Source organism: Topomyia yanbarensis, chromosome 3 (genome assembly GCF_030247195.1).
Source record: "Topomyia yanbarensis strain Yona2022 chromosome 3, ASM3024719v1, whole genome shotgun sequence".
NCBI lineage: Eukaryota > Metazoa > Arthropoda > Insecta > Diptera > Culicidae > Topomyia > Topomyia yanbarensis.
Window position 1 is genome coordinate 293,711,299 of NC_080672.1, and position 16,486 is coordinate 293,727,784.

The 16,486-nt window shown below is 37.5% G+C and overlaps 2 protein-coding genes across 2 annotated transcripts; one reads left to right on the forward strand and one right to left on the reverse strand.

Moving 5' to 3' along the window:
• The first annotated feature begins 10,781 nt into the window (after nucleotides 1–10,781).
• On the forward strand, nucleotides 10,782–14,111 carry LOC131690349 (mismatch repair endonuclease PMS2). Its single transcript, XM_058976054.1, has 3 exons — nucleotides 10,782–12,523; nucleotides 12,597–13,585; nucleotides 13,968–14,111. Exons 1-3 carry the CDS (start codon nucleotides 10,897–10,899, stop codon nucleotides 14,055–14,057), a joined length of 2,706 nt encoding a protein of 901 aa, XP_058832037.1. The 5' UTR covers nucleotides 10,782–10,896; the 3' UTR covers nucleotides 14,058–14,111.
• Nucleotides 14,074–15,710, reverse strand: LOC131690350 (glutamate-rich WD repeat-containing protein 1). The gene is made up of 2 exons (XM_058976055.1): nucleotides 14,572–15,710; nucleotides 14,074–14,516 (listed from the first exon to the last, which is right to left on the reverse strand). Exons 1-2 carry the CDS (start codon nucleotides 15,584–15,586, stop codon nucleotides 14,158–14,160), a joined length of 1,374 nt encoding a protein of 457 aa, XP_058832038.1. The 5' UTR covers nucleotides 15,587–15,710; the 3' UTR covers nucleotides 14,074–14,157.
• Between the last annotated feature and the right edge of the window lie 776 nt (nucleotides 15,711–16,486).

A 16,486-nucleotide genomic window follows, 5' to 3' on the forward strand; every position in this document is an offset into this window, starting at 1 on the left:
GTTAGTCCGATACTTGCTTTTGCTAGAGGCCGTATATACTACTGCGCACTCCACAAGTATCACATGAGGAGGATAGTTTTGTTAGTAAGAGTATAGAAGTTGGATCACTTCTTCACCAGAGTCCCCAGAGAGGTGACTTCACTATCTGGACTAGATATCGATCCACCAAACTCATAGACCGGGGACCAACGGCTTTACTTCCCTTCCGAAGGATGACGTGACCACAGATTTTTTCACCTCAGAAAAATCTCAACGACCTCGGCTGGAATTGAACCCAGGCAAATTTGAATGAGTAGCGGTCACGCTTACCACTCAACTACCGGCGCCGTCAAGCCACGCCTCCGTATGGGAGCGAGATGAAAAACGCTATAATTTTGCGTCCACTGCACCGATCTCTACAAAAATTTGGGATAACATTCTTAAGAACCTGAACTTTACGATAGATGAATAAAAAAAATTGATTTTATGGCCAACCTCAACATATGTAACCCCCTTAATGCAATCACAAATTATATAAAAATAACATAAAAATATGTAAATACGAAATCACATAAAGAAACAAAATATAAAAAACCTGTTTTAATCCACCTAGTGGTGCAATTGTGCCTTTCTCATTTGTCCAAACTACGATTCCATGACTGGTTATGTTCAATACAACGGTGGAAATGAATATTACATATTCAGTACGATTTGCACATACATACAATGGATCGACAGCCACGATCTTGAGATGCTATGTGTCGACACTGAAACATCGCTTGAAACCAGCGGCGGATCAAGGAATAGGATCCGGGGGGTCTGGACTCTGCCGAAAATTTTAACTTGTTAAGAAATTTTAAACTAGTTTCAATTTGAAAGTAGCAACCCCTCATTGCATACTCCTACCTACGCCTAAATAAGTCAAAAAAACCTGTTTTAATCCACCTAGCGGTGCAATTGTGCCTTTCTCATTTCTCTAAACTATGGCACGGAGGCATTTTATGTTCAACATAATTGTGGAAATGTCCATTACATTCTTAGTACACTTTGCACTTATACACAATGGCATGCCAGCCACGAACTTGATGAGCTACGTGTCGACGGTGAAACACTTGAAACAGAAAAATATCATACTCCATTAGCCTAATCAGCATTAGATCAATGTTATCTGCATGCTAACTCATTTTGTCATGCGGGGTTGGGTATGTGAGGAGGGCGAAAGTCCCATGAATGAACGACTCCCCAGCTTAAATTGGTATGCTTTGTGATATAGTGGTGGTTTAAAGATGATGGGGTTGAAAGGGAGGGGTATGAGGGCTGGATGGGGTGGTGGTCTGAGGGGTGATTTAAGGAGATTTTTAAAGGAGGGGAGTGAACAGTAGAGGGGGGGGGGTGTAACCCCTCTACGTAAATCATCAACTACGCCACTGTTAAAATCCAGAAACCTTACGCGAGTCGAAAAAAAAATTTGGCCGGGATTAGGTTGACGTTTTTCAGAGTGATTGCATAACCTTTCTATATGAGAAAGGCAAAAATGTGCCAAAATCCAAAAAAGTGAATCGTCGTCAAATTTTTTTTCGAATTTGCATCAAATCTCGACGTTTCATGCACCTTGAACACATTTAGCATCAAAAATAAAAATTCTATTTTTAATTTTTCCTATAGTTTATATGAGAAATTTCTGTGTGGTCGCACTCTGAAACCCGTAATTCCGGAACCAGAATTCCGATCGATCCAAAATTCAATAGCAGCCGATGGGAAGGTTGCACCTTTCATTTGAGACTAAGTTTGGGCAAATCGGTCCAGCCATCTCTGAGAAAAATGAGTGACATTATTTGACACATACGCCACATTATTTGACACACATCTCGACGAACTGAGTCGAATGGGATATGACACTCGGCCCTCCGGGCCGGGATTAGGTTGACGTTTTTCAAAGTGATTTCATAACTTTTCTATATGAGAAAGGCAAAAATCGCCGGGATTAGGTTGATGATTTTTAGAGTGATTGCATAACCTTTCTATACTGCCTATGATCGCATATCAGTCCCATAAAGATAGGAAATCCCACATAAAACGGGACAACTATGCGATTATGGGTAGTATATGAGAAAGGCAAAGAGGTGCCAAAATCCAAAAAAGTCAATTTTAGTCAAAAAAAATTTTTTTCATCAAATCTCAACGTTTTATGCATTTTAAAATCATTTGGCATCAAAAATGCAAATTCGATTTTGAAATTTTCCCTTACTCCACCCTTAAAGAGTTTTTCATTTTAGTTTATATGGGAATTTGCTGTGTGGACGCACTCTTCAACCCGTAACTCTGGAACCGGAAGTCCAATCAATAACAAATACCTTTCATTTGAGACTAAGTTTGTGCAAATCGATCCAGCCATCTCTGAGAAACAGAGGTGATATTTTTTTCCACATACACACATACACACATACACACATACGCACACACACAGACATTTTCCGATCTCGACGAACTGAGTCGAATGGCATATGACACTCGGCCCTCCAGGCCGGGATTAGGATGACGATTTTTAGAGTGATTGCATAACCTTTTTATATGAGAAAGGTAAAAACGTATAATACGAGAACACAAAAATATACTATTGCTTGTGGCACTAAAAACTGGATTCTAACTGCACTGCGCACTTACCATTCTTCCATTAAATTCTTCTCATAGACCGGTTAGTTCGACTGGTCTGTCTATGAAAGTACCATCTCTATCACTTGAAATACATGTTTTTTGACAGCTCGCAGTTTTGAGATCACTCGCACTTTAAGTGCGGAGTCCAGGTTGGTGGGAAGTGCGCAATAATACAAAAATATCAAAATACATTCACATTAAAATACAACAGAACTAAAATTCAGATATGCAAAAATGCGAAAAATATAAATATAATACAAAAGCGAGGCAACTGACCCCAAGGTTAAAACCTTTATGATCGAAATAAAAAAAATACAATGCAAAAGTACAAATAAATAGGGTAAGGTGGGGTAAATCCGACCTAGTAAATGGTTTTGGCTGTAAAATGCTCATTTTACATCGGATTAAGTCGTTTTATATACAAAATTAAAGGTTAGACTCCTGGGCAACTTTCTATGTATAGCATTTTACTCAGATCTTGGGAATATTTTAAGATACAAACCTTTAACGAAAATGTTCATTTTTGCTGTTTTCAAAAATGGTGGGCTAAACCCGACCCCCTATGCTTTTGGTTGATTTAGTGCAGATATTACCCAAATTTTATGGTTTTTCAATGATAAATCAATGAATGTTGTGTTATTGAATTGTAACATGAAGAAAATGGAGTTCAATGTCAATGTTGGAATGCTAAAATCACGAGCAGTAGCACGTAATGATATTCTCATTTGCATGGGAGCAATTGCTTGACGAATACTATAATCATCACGTTTTTGTGTCTTTCGTTTGTAATTGTGAATTATTTTTCATAAAAATAATATAAAATAACAAAAATATATTTCAATTTGATAAATAAACATTTTCTTAGCAAAAAAGCGGTCGGATTTACCCCACTATTTGGAGGTCGGATTTGCCCCACCGCGTCATTTTTCATTATGATGCAATTAAAAAAAGTTATGAAAAAGGTTGAACCAAATTCATCTACGCACTTTGTAGGACTTTATTCAAAGAATTTTAATCCACTTACATTTTTTATGCAATCACTTTAACAATCAGAAATATCCTGTAGGCAATAATGCACAAAAGTCAAATCAAAAGTTGTAAAAACACACTTTTTGTCGTTTGAGCATCTTAATGTAGATTAATAAAATGCTGTCATGCCACCATTATGATTATTTTCGATGCTCTACACGACACCATTGATATTAGTTCGCGTAGTGCTTCTGATTTTCGGTAACAGAGGAGGGTCGGGTTTACCCAACGGTCGGATTTGCCCCACCTTACCCTAGTGATATATAAAAATTTAAAAAACCATAATTTTAATGCTCAAAAATTTTAATATTTAAAAATTAAAGCACTTAAAAAATTTTAAATCTCGATGTAAAAAGTTTTAAAATTAGGCAATTTATAAATAAAAAAAAAGAAAAACTAAAATTTGGAAATTCAATGATTTAAAAATTAAAGAAATTAAAAATTTAAGTCAGAAATCTAAAAATTAATACATTAGATATTTAAAAATTTAAAGACTTGAACAAATGGAAATTTATAAATTTAAAAATTATTGTGTTAAATTCTCGACAAACATATGATTACGGCCTAAAAGCCAGCTGTCAAAATCCACTTTGAATGGAAATTCCAGACAAACCGTTGTTAGTCGAACAAAGTTCACAACTATTTATGAAAGAGAAAACTTTTCTCTTTCGTTTACTACCAACATCTGTGATTGGCGTGTAACGGTTTGTCCGGAATTTCCATTCAAAGTGGATTTTGACAGTTGGCCGTTAGGCCGTAATCATATGTTTGTCGAGAATTTTTTGATTTAAAAAAATTAAATCGTAAATATTTAAATTTTTTATTTTTCAACTTTCAAATTTCATTTTTAAGCATTTAAGAATTCAAATTTTAAATTGTGAATTATAAAATTTTATAATTTAAATCCGATTCCAAAAGTTTTGAATTTTAGATTTTTAAATTTTTACATTTTCTGATTTTTAAATCCCTTAATCTCAAAACTAATGTTTTTCGAATTTTAATATTTTATACTTTAAAAACCTGGAAATTTAAAAATTCAGAGATTTAAAAATCTAATGATTTGAAAATGGAATAACACAAAAATTAGGAAAATCAAGAATTCAAAAATTTTGTAAATTAAAAGAATTGAAAAATACAAAACGTTTAATTTTTTAATATTCAAAAGCATCGATTTTTTGAAAATTGGCGATTAAAATATTTAATGGTTTGAAGTCATAAGAATTTAAAAAACTGAGGATTGTAAAATTAAGGGATTCAAAAAATTTAATAGCTTTAAAATTTTAAAATTTAATCATTAAAATTTTTGATTTAGAAATTTAAAAGCTCAATAGTTTTCAAATTTTATTGTTTTAAAATCCAAAGTTTTAAAGATTGAGGAATATGATTCAATTTTTGTAATATCTTTTACTGGATCTTTTTTCGTGTATTTCGGTATTTTTACGCATTACATTTTTTAGATTACTAGCTTTTTGAATTCTCAAATTTCAAATTTTTTAATTTAAAAAAAATTTAAATTTCGGCATTTCACAAAACTTCAATTGTTTAAATTCCAAATTATAAAATGTGTGAGTCTTTGAAATTGTAAGTTTTTGAATTTTGGAATTCTTAGATCTTTGATTTTTATTAACATTTAAAATTTAAGAATCCTAAATACCAAAAATTTGAATTTTTCGGATATTTCTAACTTAAATTTAAGGACCAGAAAATTTGAAAATTTTGCGATTTTAGAATCTTGCTTTTTTCAATGCGCAATCCACAATGAAATTGAATGTTGGTTCTTCTGCCGGAATCATACTGATTGGTGTTATCAATATAATACTTCGCTCACCTTTGGTAGAAACAAGCCTTTTCATGTAGAAGAATTTGACGACGACGTCGATTTCCGCTGTTACCATTTTGCAGAGGTAGTATTCTATGGTCGGACATGACTACTTTGCGCAACAGCAACTTTTCTTTTTGATTGGGGCGATCCGAGCTATATACTGAATTCATATAGATACGCTCTAAGAACGGTTGGTTTCAAAATCGTTCAATGAAGGACGTTCGTTGGACAAATTTGGACATCGTCAAAATAACCGTTCAACGAACGTCCATCGTTGGAGCCGTGTTGAACGATTTTGAAACAATTTTTTGGAGTTCTCAGTGGGTAGTGTGACTTCTGTGTTAGCCCGATTCGACTTCATTTGAGTTTTTTCCGTAATTTTTTTTCACTGCACCATTTTGTTGCAGTTTCAGAAGCTTTATTAGTTGGACCACTTCCGACGAATTCTCGGTGGTGGAACACGAAGTGATATACGGTGAATAGCTAGTTCAACGAAACGATTTTGGCGTCATTGTGCTGCTCGTGTAAACGGAATATTCGCCCGGCCTACCGCTGCTGGCTGTGTTCGGAAGTGATCTCAGCGTACAGGAGACTAGAAAGGCATTCGAGTAGATTCTATGTGATGGCGCGTGGTACGGGCCACTGCTGGATGGCAGCGAGCTGTTCGCTTTATCGGTCATCGTACAATAAGAGCAAAATCAACGCCACTGATAGACCCAGATGTGGCTGCAATATACATCGCGGCTAGCAAGATCCAGTAGCAAAACTGACACTTCATCATCGTTATCAGAAGCGAAACATCAATCCACAACCTACGCCGACAGGGCCACAATGCAGTGTCATGTATCTGCGATTACCGGTGAGAGCGTTCTGATTATATTGTTTATACTTTCAAATGATTATGTAATTTTTTCTGTAGTGGTAGTGATTTTATTTTATTGGATTACTTTATTTTTACTATCTGAAGTATAATCATAAGGTTCGTTATATGCAATTAATCTATGATATTTATTTCAATATTTGGATAGGGAGGGTGCATTAGGGTATTATACGAACTGTGTCATGGATTAGGGTACGTAGATCGCCTTTCTCTAGTTAAAAGATAATAATGTCTGCACTTACTTCCTAATTCTTCGGAATTATGTAGTTATTGTTAATATTATTATCTGACACGGCACAGTAAGTTTGAGAGCGAGTAAGGGCGCTTTAACCTAGGCTCATTAGCCAGGGCAAGGTGTAAATACCTCTGTCCCATCCCAAAGGACCAAAGGAGTGACATTAACCTTCTTACCAAGTCACTCCCAACGATTTATTATATTCTTCCTCGTTTCTTCCTCCTTTAAGATTGAAAACGATTCGTTAATTAAATTATTCACTAAATGAATAATTCAATTGCCGTCTAATTTTGAAACATCTTCAAACCCAACTCTGCACAGTAGGCCTGGCCGTTTTAATATTTGCCCTGGTAGCTCACTGGTAGTTCACTGGTTCGGATAGACGGTCGTCTTCATTATCTCGTTGCGCTTAAAATTTTCCGCTTTGCGAGAATTGTTAACCGACCTTTGTTTGCAGTAATCGCGCGATATGTAGTCTTCTTGTTCCGAAACATTCGGGGGGTAAAACGCACCCCCGGGGCAAAATGCACCCCTTGTTTATATCGAAAACTGCTGAAAATTTCTAGAAAAGGATAATACCAGTCGGAAGTCCGTCATAGTAAACATACACTATTAAAGTTTGATAACCGGACATCAATAGCAGTTCGAGAAATAAACGAAAAACAATAACGTACTCTTCTCACTTAATTATTGTAGCTCATGCAACAAAGATTTTCAGCTCTTATAAATGCTGTTTTACTATTATATCAGCGCATTCCAGTTCTCTTTATACCGTTGTTCATTATTCTGTTGTACTATATATGAAAAATCTACTAAATAGTTCACTTTTTGCTAAATTTATATCTCTGCTCCATCGGGGGCAAAATGGCCTCATCTTTGATTTTGCTGATTTTTTAATCGAAAACAGAAAAATTGTTCAGCAAACCTACTAATTGCATGACCTACTGCTATTTAATAGCACACTTGTGAAATCCCATCAGAAAACAAAACTACTTGCTTGTTCACCGAGCATTCTGCCCCGTTGTTACGGTGTATCCTGCCCCGTCGTTGTAGTGCATTATGCCCCGTTGTTGTGGTGCATTTGACCCCCGCACAGGTGCGTATTGCCCTGCTTATTTTTTAAAAGGTAATGTTTAATGATTTTGAAGAATTGAATATTTTTCATTTTTTTGAATATTTTGCAAAGCGTTATGATTATAATTACAGAGGAAAATGGTGGCTAAACAATATCATTAATTAAATTCTCCCCATTGATATTCTATAGCTGAGTTATTATCATGTTTCCTTAGGGGGTGCGTTTTACCCCATCTTCCCCTACTTGTCTTGTTTCGCTAGCAGACGTTTTATGCCATGAGCGGCTGAAATAATGCACAACAAAAATTGTTATTCATTTTTTTTTAAATCTATGAGAGGTGATATCTACTTACCCAGAAGCAAAATTTGACGGCGTTGGTTGTGCTTTGAACTTTCTATACGATGTTCCAGGTTGTTTTATTTCACTTAATTTACAATTTACGAACAAATTCTGTTCACTCGAACTGTTCACATTTAGCTGAATTTTAGAACAGTCCTCTCGTTTTGCCAATAGTTAATTTCGTCTTGCAGTATCGCCTGCAAATGTGTGCCTTTACAAGAAATATTAATCTTACATTCACATTTCATAACTATAAGGGACATAAAATCCGATTCTATAACAATACGCACATATAACTTATGTGTGTGCATACATAGGTTATACAGTAGTCACATAGAAGGTATGTGTGCGCGTAATAACATTAGCATTTTTTCTTCATATAAATTTTAAGTGGTTTGAAGCAAATAGAATAAACGTTTGGATTTTTTTCAGTGTACCAGTAGTTTTAATTTGCTGTCCTTATGTCACCGCCGGAAAACAAGGGATAGAGAATGATTGTTTTACTCAAAATCAATGGGATGAATATTAGTCGGCTTTGGGGAATATCTGAATATTTTTGGGTAAATTTGGACTCCCTCTCTTTCGTTTTTCGTATGAGGAAGTAGGATGCACAGATTTAAGATTACCTACTGCTAGGTAATGCAAGTTTTCTGTGTGTGTTACGCCCGAGGGTGTCGCCTGAAAACAAAATCCAAACGCTGTGTTCGCCCGAGGGGAAATCTAATTTTCCCCTCAGGCGAACACAGCTTTTGGTTTTTGTTTTCTGGCGGCACTACATGGCGAAATTGAGAGTCTCCAAATATACGAGCAGGGTGGCCAGACCTACCGATTGATTGGTAGTCCTACCGATTTTGGTCTTCCCTACCGATTCACAGACGACCAAGGAAAAACTACCGATATTTTCTTATCCCTACCGAAATCTACCGATTTTTATGGATTTTGGACACATCCTACATCAACATTCATTTTTGAGTTGGATTTGGTCTGAGATCTGTGTTTTCAGTATTTTACAATTCAGTATTTTACAGTGTCAGCACAACGTTTTTGGAACAACAACCCGGCCTACAAAAGAGATTATAGGTCTGTTCCAGTACCAGGAGAAACTGGAAGTACTCCGGAGAAAATCGTTCCTGAACTCTCTTCTTCTCTTTTTTCTTCTTCTGGTGGCAAACCAGAGTAAAAAGGAGCAAAGATTTTTTGCTCCTGTTTACTCCGGAGTGACTTCCGTGTACTGGAACAAACCTTATAACTACTAGAGAGAGCAAAGCGCTACTGTCTCCATGTATTCACGGACTGAAACATGGGGTCTCGCTCTAGCATGTTGTATCCCATTACTTTGACATGTGTGTACCCAGGACAAGAGGTGTCAAACTAATGGGCCTAGCATATGTGAGAGCGAGATGATAAATTTTCAGTGTTAGCAGCGACATGCGACCTCTAGTAGTTATAATCTCTTTTCGACCTACCGATAACTACCGAAAAACTTTTAGTCACTTTACCGATATTAAGGAATTCTATCTGGACACCCTGTATAGGAGGGCCATTTTGAAAATGGCGTAATCAAAATATCAATCCAACTAGGCGAAACATTTTATTCTATTTTTTCAACGGAAACGTCATTATATTAAATATTTTAGCTATGTTCCTGAAAACTACTATTATTTTAAAGCCTTTCAATCTAGGTATGTAAACACTATTAAAATAGGTTTTTATCACTCAAAAAAATGGAAACGTTATGCCTATTGATTTTACACATAGATTTTTGCAATTAGCGGAGGCAGATAAACACTATTTGTTGGCACATAAACCTAATGTGTGCCTTTACAAGAAATATTAATCACATTTCATAACTTATAACTTATAACATAAAATCGAAGACTCCATATCAAGAAGACTGGCAACTCTGTCCAGAATCCGGAGACAGTAACAGCAACGCCACTTGCGGGTAAAGGTGGTACTTTCCATAGTGATGCACACACACATATACATTTTTACATAAAGCTTCCGCCCTTCTTCCAATAGAGGCGCTGTAACCTCTGTCGCTTCTCGTTTGTATGGGGGAAGGAAAGAGATATCAGTCTTCTTGATATGGAGTCTTCGATAAAATCCAATTCTATAACAATACGCACATATAACTTATGTGTGTGCATACATAGTTTATACAGTTGTCACATAGAAGGTATGTGTGCGCATGATAACATTAGCATTTTTTCTTCATATGAATTTTAAGTGGTTTGAAGCAAATAGAATAAACGTTTGAATTTTTTCAGTGATCTTATGAAGCGAATTTTCAAAGCTGTTTTTCTCGATGTCAGTGTCACTTGGGACCTTTGGTCAGTTAACGATCGATTTGGTTTTCTAAATTTTGCCCTTCAGAAATGATTTCGAGCGCAATCAGAATGCAGCCAGATGTTTCGGCGCGCGGAGTCCACTTTCCTTTATTATTATTGTTATTACACGGTTAAATAAAACAACCTGCAGAAAAGTTCTTTTAACTTACTTTTGAGTTGTGCGTCGCTTTCGCACTTATTAGTGTTGTCAAAAACAAAAAGAGAGATTCGACTCAGTCGAGGTCTTCCGTGGAGGAAGGTACTTTTGAGTTGTTTGGGGTGAACTCAAAATTAGGTAAATTCAACTTAAATTTGAGTATAAAAAACTTATCAATGAGTTGTAATTTTTGCCGTGGTTAAATGGAAACTACCTTCAACACGGTTTACCTAATTTTAAGTTCCCCCACGATACCACGGAACTCAATTTTAGGTAGTTTTTCGTTTCCGTGTAGTAAAATAAAGATAAACAAAATTCGCTTATCGAATGTTATGAAGTGCGACTTCAAATTGGTGTATTTTTTATCACATAAGGTTTGTGTTTGAATATTAGTCATGATTGAAATCGAGGACATAATCGAACCGACACCAACAAGTACCGAATCCAAAAAAATCAGTGCTATCGACAAAGACACGGTGCACAAGATTTGTTCAGGTCAAGTGGTACTGAATTTGGCAATTGCTGTAAAGGAACTAGTCGAAAACTCGATCGATGCTGGAGCAACACTTATCGAGGTTAAACTCAAAGAACACGGAGCGGATCTGGTGGAAGTAGCTGACAATGGTAGCGGTGTGGAAGAGAAGAACTTTGAAGGAATGACCGCTAAATATCACACCTCGAAGCTAAAAGAATTCTCGGATCTTTCGTCTATCGAGACGTTTGGATTTCGTGGAGAGGCACTGAGTTCTCTGTGTGCGCTCTCGAACATGGTCATCGTTACTAGGCATGAGCTGGCGCCCCATGGGACAAAGTTGGAACTAGATCATCGTGGAGTCATTCGAAAAAGAAATCCATGTGCCAGAGCTGTGGGTACAACGGTTTCCTTGTCCAATTTATTTGCGACGCTTCCAGTCCGCAAGAAAGAGTTTCTAAAGAATATTAAAAAGGAGTTTATAAAAATGTGTCAGATTCTCCAGGCGTATTGCCTAGTTTCTGCAGGTGTGAGAATTATTTGTACTAATCAAAATAAGACAGGAGGTAAAACGGTTATTATGAGCACTCAAGGTACTGGTTCCGTTTTGGATAACATCTCAACAGTTTTTGGTGCCAAACAAGCTACTGAGTTGGTACAATTGAAACCAGCTATTAGTAGCAGTGGCAAGATCATGGATTTAAACGAGAGTGATTTTGACGATAGCTTAGCGCTCACTCAAGAAGAAGTTGATGGTTTGAATCTGTCTAGGTATGCAATCGAAGGATACATTTCTAACTGTACCCACGGTTCCGGACGATCCTCCAAGGATCGTCAATTTTTTTACATAAACTCTAGACCATGCGAACCAAAGCAGATTGTCAAACTAGTGAACGAAATATACCACAGATATAACGTCAATCAAAGTCCTTTCGTGTTTATCAACCTAAAAATGGACCGTTCCGATGTAGATGTCAACCTTACTCCGGACAAACGACAATTGCTGGTGAATAACGAAAAAATCCTTCTGTTGGCTCTTAAAAAGTCATTGCTCAAGACGTTCGGCAATACACCATCGACCTTTAAAATGCAGAACCTGGACGTTAGTGAAACCTCACGGCTTCTCAACATTTCTGTTAAATCGCTAACTGAAACTGAAGATGCAAAAGACGAGAGTCTTACGATTCCCAACCCACACGGGTTTTTGGAAGCTTTCAGTCAGTGGAAAGCCACGGGAGTAACAGTCGACGAGTGTCTGCCGAAAAAGGCAAGCGCTAAACGTAAGCGGCAAATGGCCAGCAAATTACAGAAAATTCACCACTTCATGAATGTGACTCCAACGGAAGTGCCACTTAAGCAGGAAATGAGTTATCAATCGGAATCTGAGTCGGAGGGCGAAGACTTTGAAAAATTGCCGAAAATTGCACGTAACTCAACCATGATAGAGGATGAACACGGAACAAGTAGAAACAATATCTCCGATGTAATTAAAGGAAATTATCAAATAAAAATTTCGGAATCACCGGAATCGAAAAGCTTAGCTTCTGTGGGTAAGTTTTGGAAGGCGTTCATAATTGCGATTAATTATAGATTTTGTATTTTTTACTGTTGTGTATATTTTAGGTCCGCCAAATTCGGACAAAAATGTTGAGCTTATACAATGTCGCAATAAAAGTCCAGTTGAAGACGTTCCGGTGGTTAAGTTTGAAAAAATCTCACCAGAAAGCATGGCAAATGGCGCAATAGAAATTGTACCGTCGCTGAACGCAGCAGGGAATACAAAATCTCATGGCAGCGATACATCACTTGTGGATCGAATTTCATTACAGCATGAGTCATCGTCAACCAAAGTGAAAATAGACTCCGTGGTAATAGAGCAAACTCGATCTGAAGCAGATCAGACGATTTCTTTGAGCAGCAAACGCACAATTAATATAGATTTGTCTTCCTTACAAGATTTGATCAAGCAAGAGCATGAGCTGGCAGTTCGTGAAACAACTACGCGGCGAACCTCCTTAAGTCGACTCAAATTCAAAAGTAAAATTAATCCCTCAAGTAATCGAGCCGCGGAAGATGAACTTCAAACGGAAATATCCCAGCACGACTTTGTACGTATGGAGATAATTGCCCAGTTTAATCTGGGATTCATTGTAGTTCGGCTGGATCAAGATCTGTTCATAATCGATCAACATGCAACCGACGAGAAGTACAATTTTGAAGATCTCCAGCGAAATACGGTTCTGCAAAGTCAGAAACTAGTTGTACCTCAACCCCTCGAATTGACTGCGGTAAACGAGATGATTTTGATGGATAATTTGGAAATATTTGAGATGAATGGTTTCCAGTTTGAGATCGATGGCGGGGCGGAACCTACACGAAAAATCAAACTGTTGGCGAAGCCGTTCAGCAAAAATTGGGAATTTGGAAAGGAAGATATCGACGAATTGATATTTATGCTACAGGATGCGCCTAACACAGTATGCCGGCCGTCAAGGGTCAGAAATATGTTTGCTTCCAGGGCCTGTCGTAAGTCAGTTATGATCGGAAAGGCATTGTCGAGTACGGAGATGCGCAAGCTGGTCAATCACATGGGTGAGATTGAGCAACCGTGGGTGAGTTTAAAAAATATGGATACCTCACTAAACTGCCGTTATATGCATAATTGCCCTATGTATGTAGAAAATTCATCAGAACATGGGCAAATATGCGTACAACGGCAGTAAATACAAAAGTGATTATGGGCGAAACTTTTCAAAGTGTTTCGTTACATTTAATAAGACTCGTTATCTGGAACGGGACTCGCAGATATATAAAAAAATTGCGGTTAAATGCAGCTAGTCCGTTTAAAATATGTGAGGCTAAACGAGACGCAAAATAAAATGAACAAAAAAAAGAAAATATCTATCCGCGAGTTCCGTCCCAGGTTATTATTAATTTGCCCTAATACTCATTCAATCATCAAAAAGAAATCATTTAATTTTTCTGCTCTCTCAGAATTGTCCACACGGCCGCCCAACGATGCGACATCTAGTCAATCTGTCAATGATTGCACAAACGGAAGCTATCGTCGAAGACGAGGACTAAATCTTCAAAAGTTCGCATGAAGTTTTTATCTTTATTTTATTATACTCAGATATACACCAGAAAAGCAACGCTACTCTGCTTAGAACTTAAAAAAACTCCTTCACACACTAATCGTGCGGAAAATATTGAATCCGCTGTGAGCCGTTGACAGTAACACGCCCTTGAGCTGCGGATGCCAGTGTAGTTCCTTTATCTCTGTTTGTCCTTGATGAACAAACAGTAGTTGAGGCGGTAGATTCTTCAGGTTCGGATCATTTCGTTCCTCTTCATTATCCCGCTCAACCGACAGATCCCACAGAGCAATTTGATCGTCATCCCCACCAGACGCTAAAATTGTTGATTCTTTCGGATGCCACTCAACGGTGGTAATGTGATCAGTGTGATGTTTGAATGTAGCCACGACGGATTTAGATTTGAAATGCCGTAGATCCCATATTTTCAGGTAGCCATCATCTCCACCTAAAAGACTAAATATTAGATCATTGTTTAAACGTGTACAAACTCCACAATCTACCACTGGCTAGAAGCGGTTCGTTCTTATTCCAGCTGATCACATTCACGTCACTTTCATGGGCATTGTCAGCCGTCAGCATGCAAGCTTTGGACGGCGCCGCTCGACAATCCCATATCCTGATAGACTTATCTACCGAACAGGTAGCCAAAACGTTAGTCTCATTCGGACTCCATTGAATATCTTCTACTGACTCGGTATGTCCTACCAAAGGTCGTTGATCGACGGTCCACGACCCCTTATCATTCGGGCGCCAAATGTGAATGTCTCTCCGACAATCTCCTGTGGCCAACATACCACGCGTTGTGGTACACCAATCTATGGCAAAACCTTCCTTCTGATGGCCAGAGAAAGTAAATTCCGGCTTTACTCCATCACCTACTTTGTTGGTTTCGTAGTTTTTACACTCATGTTCATCGTCAACGACTTTTAACTGCTCGTTTACATTGTAAATATTAACCCGACCCATTTCGCTCCAGGTGGCCACATAGTGCGAACTATTAAACGTTGTCGAACGAATCCGATTGACACAACCGGCGTGCTTAATGAGGGCACAGCTCATATGTGGCCGTTTATCGTCCTCTTCATCACTTTCCTCATCTGAATCTGACTCTTCATCTTCGTCACGTTCTTTCGAGGTCCTGTGCAAGTTGGACATCTTCATGACAATTACGCTGTTGATGTGCGTTCTGGCAGCCTGTGTACCCGCAACAATAAATGCCGACAGAGGAAAGGATTCTCTATCATCACCCAATGGATCCGCGATGATATCGAAGCTTAAACATGGTGCTCCTGTATGAGCTTGATGCAGCATCACGTATGCAGATTCGTCACATACAAGTTCTTCGTCATTATTTAACTTGCGACCAGGTAAGTAAACTTGACCGTTCTCATCAGTGCCCATGCCTTCATCGCCGGATTGGTCGTCGTTGTCACCATCGCTTTCGCCGGCAAGAATAGCATCCTCGATGTTCTGATCCTCGGCTACTTCCATTCTCTCTTCGTCTTGAGAGGACATCGTGAATTTGCTATTTTTGTTACGTTCTTTGTATTATAGAATCAATTTTACGCTGTACATTAATAAAATACGCGCACCACGTTTTTCTGGAATGACGTTTGCTTTTGCTTTAGAAAAATCTAGCAAACATGTTCAAATAGTCCTATGTGCAAATGATAGCCTCTTTTATTTACTCTATCGCAGAGATGCCAGATTTGTGGACATGTGTGTAAATTTTAAAATGTTAATTTTAGATGCAGATTTTTTTTAACACATATTTCAGATTTTTTAGTTTTGTTACAGATATTAACAGGCATCAGAAGTTTTTGAAAATAGAGACATTTGGTTCCGCTGGTTATTAATCACATTTAGATTTTTGCGTCCCAAATCTTTTCTCTCTACTTATTATTGCGCTTTTCACCGACGATTAGCACGTGACTGAATCGAACCAAAATAGCGAAAGAATTGAAAATATATACTGTTGGCTCCAACCGCAAAGTTTAGAGCAAACATAGAGCAAAATAGAGTCAGAAATTGGACGGTCATGTATTGACAGTTCATGGATTTATTCACATCTTCACTACCTCCTGATCGAAAATTGGAAAGTATTTGTTACTATTTATTTAGTACTCATGTAATTTATTGATACCCTATCATTCATCTTTATTTATTTCCCCACACGATTTCTTTGCATCATCTTAAGCTTTTTTCTGGGTTCAAGACCAATAGTCGTTCGAAAACTGTTCATATATCGATTAATTTTTTCTGCTCTGTAATTGAAAAGGTTAAATCTTAAAAATGGCCGCTTCGCAATCTTATCGCGATCTTGTCGCTATCTTGTTTTTTCGCAATTTTGCCTAATTTCAAGTGATAACCACAATATGAGCAATCTAAAGTATGATTGCACCTAGGATTGCACAC

Bases quoted from the DNA above. Each gene is read 5' to 3' on its own strand.
- LOC131690349 (XM_058976054.1), top strand. From the start codon at position 10,897: ATGATTGAAATCGAGGACATAATCGAACCGACACCAACAAGTACCGAA. The intron at 12,524-12,596 runs GTAAGTTTTGGA...TGTATATTTTAG, and splicing joins GAAAAGCTTAGCTTCTGTGG to GTCCGCCAAATTCGGACAAA. The intron at 13,586-13,967 runs GTGAGTTTAAAA...CTGCTCTCTCAG, and splicing joins GTGAGATTGAGCAACCGTGG to AATTGTCCACACGGCCGCCC.
- LOC131690350 (XM_058976055.1), bottom strand. From the start codon at position 15,586: ATGTCCTCTCAAGACGAAGAGAGAATGGAAGTAGCCGAGGATCAGAAC. The intron at 14,517-14,571 runs GTAGATTGTGGA...TTAGTCTTTTAG, and splicing joins CGAACCGCTTCTAGCCAGTG to GTGGAGATGATGGCTACCTG.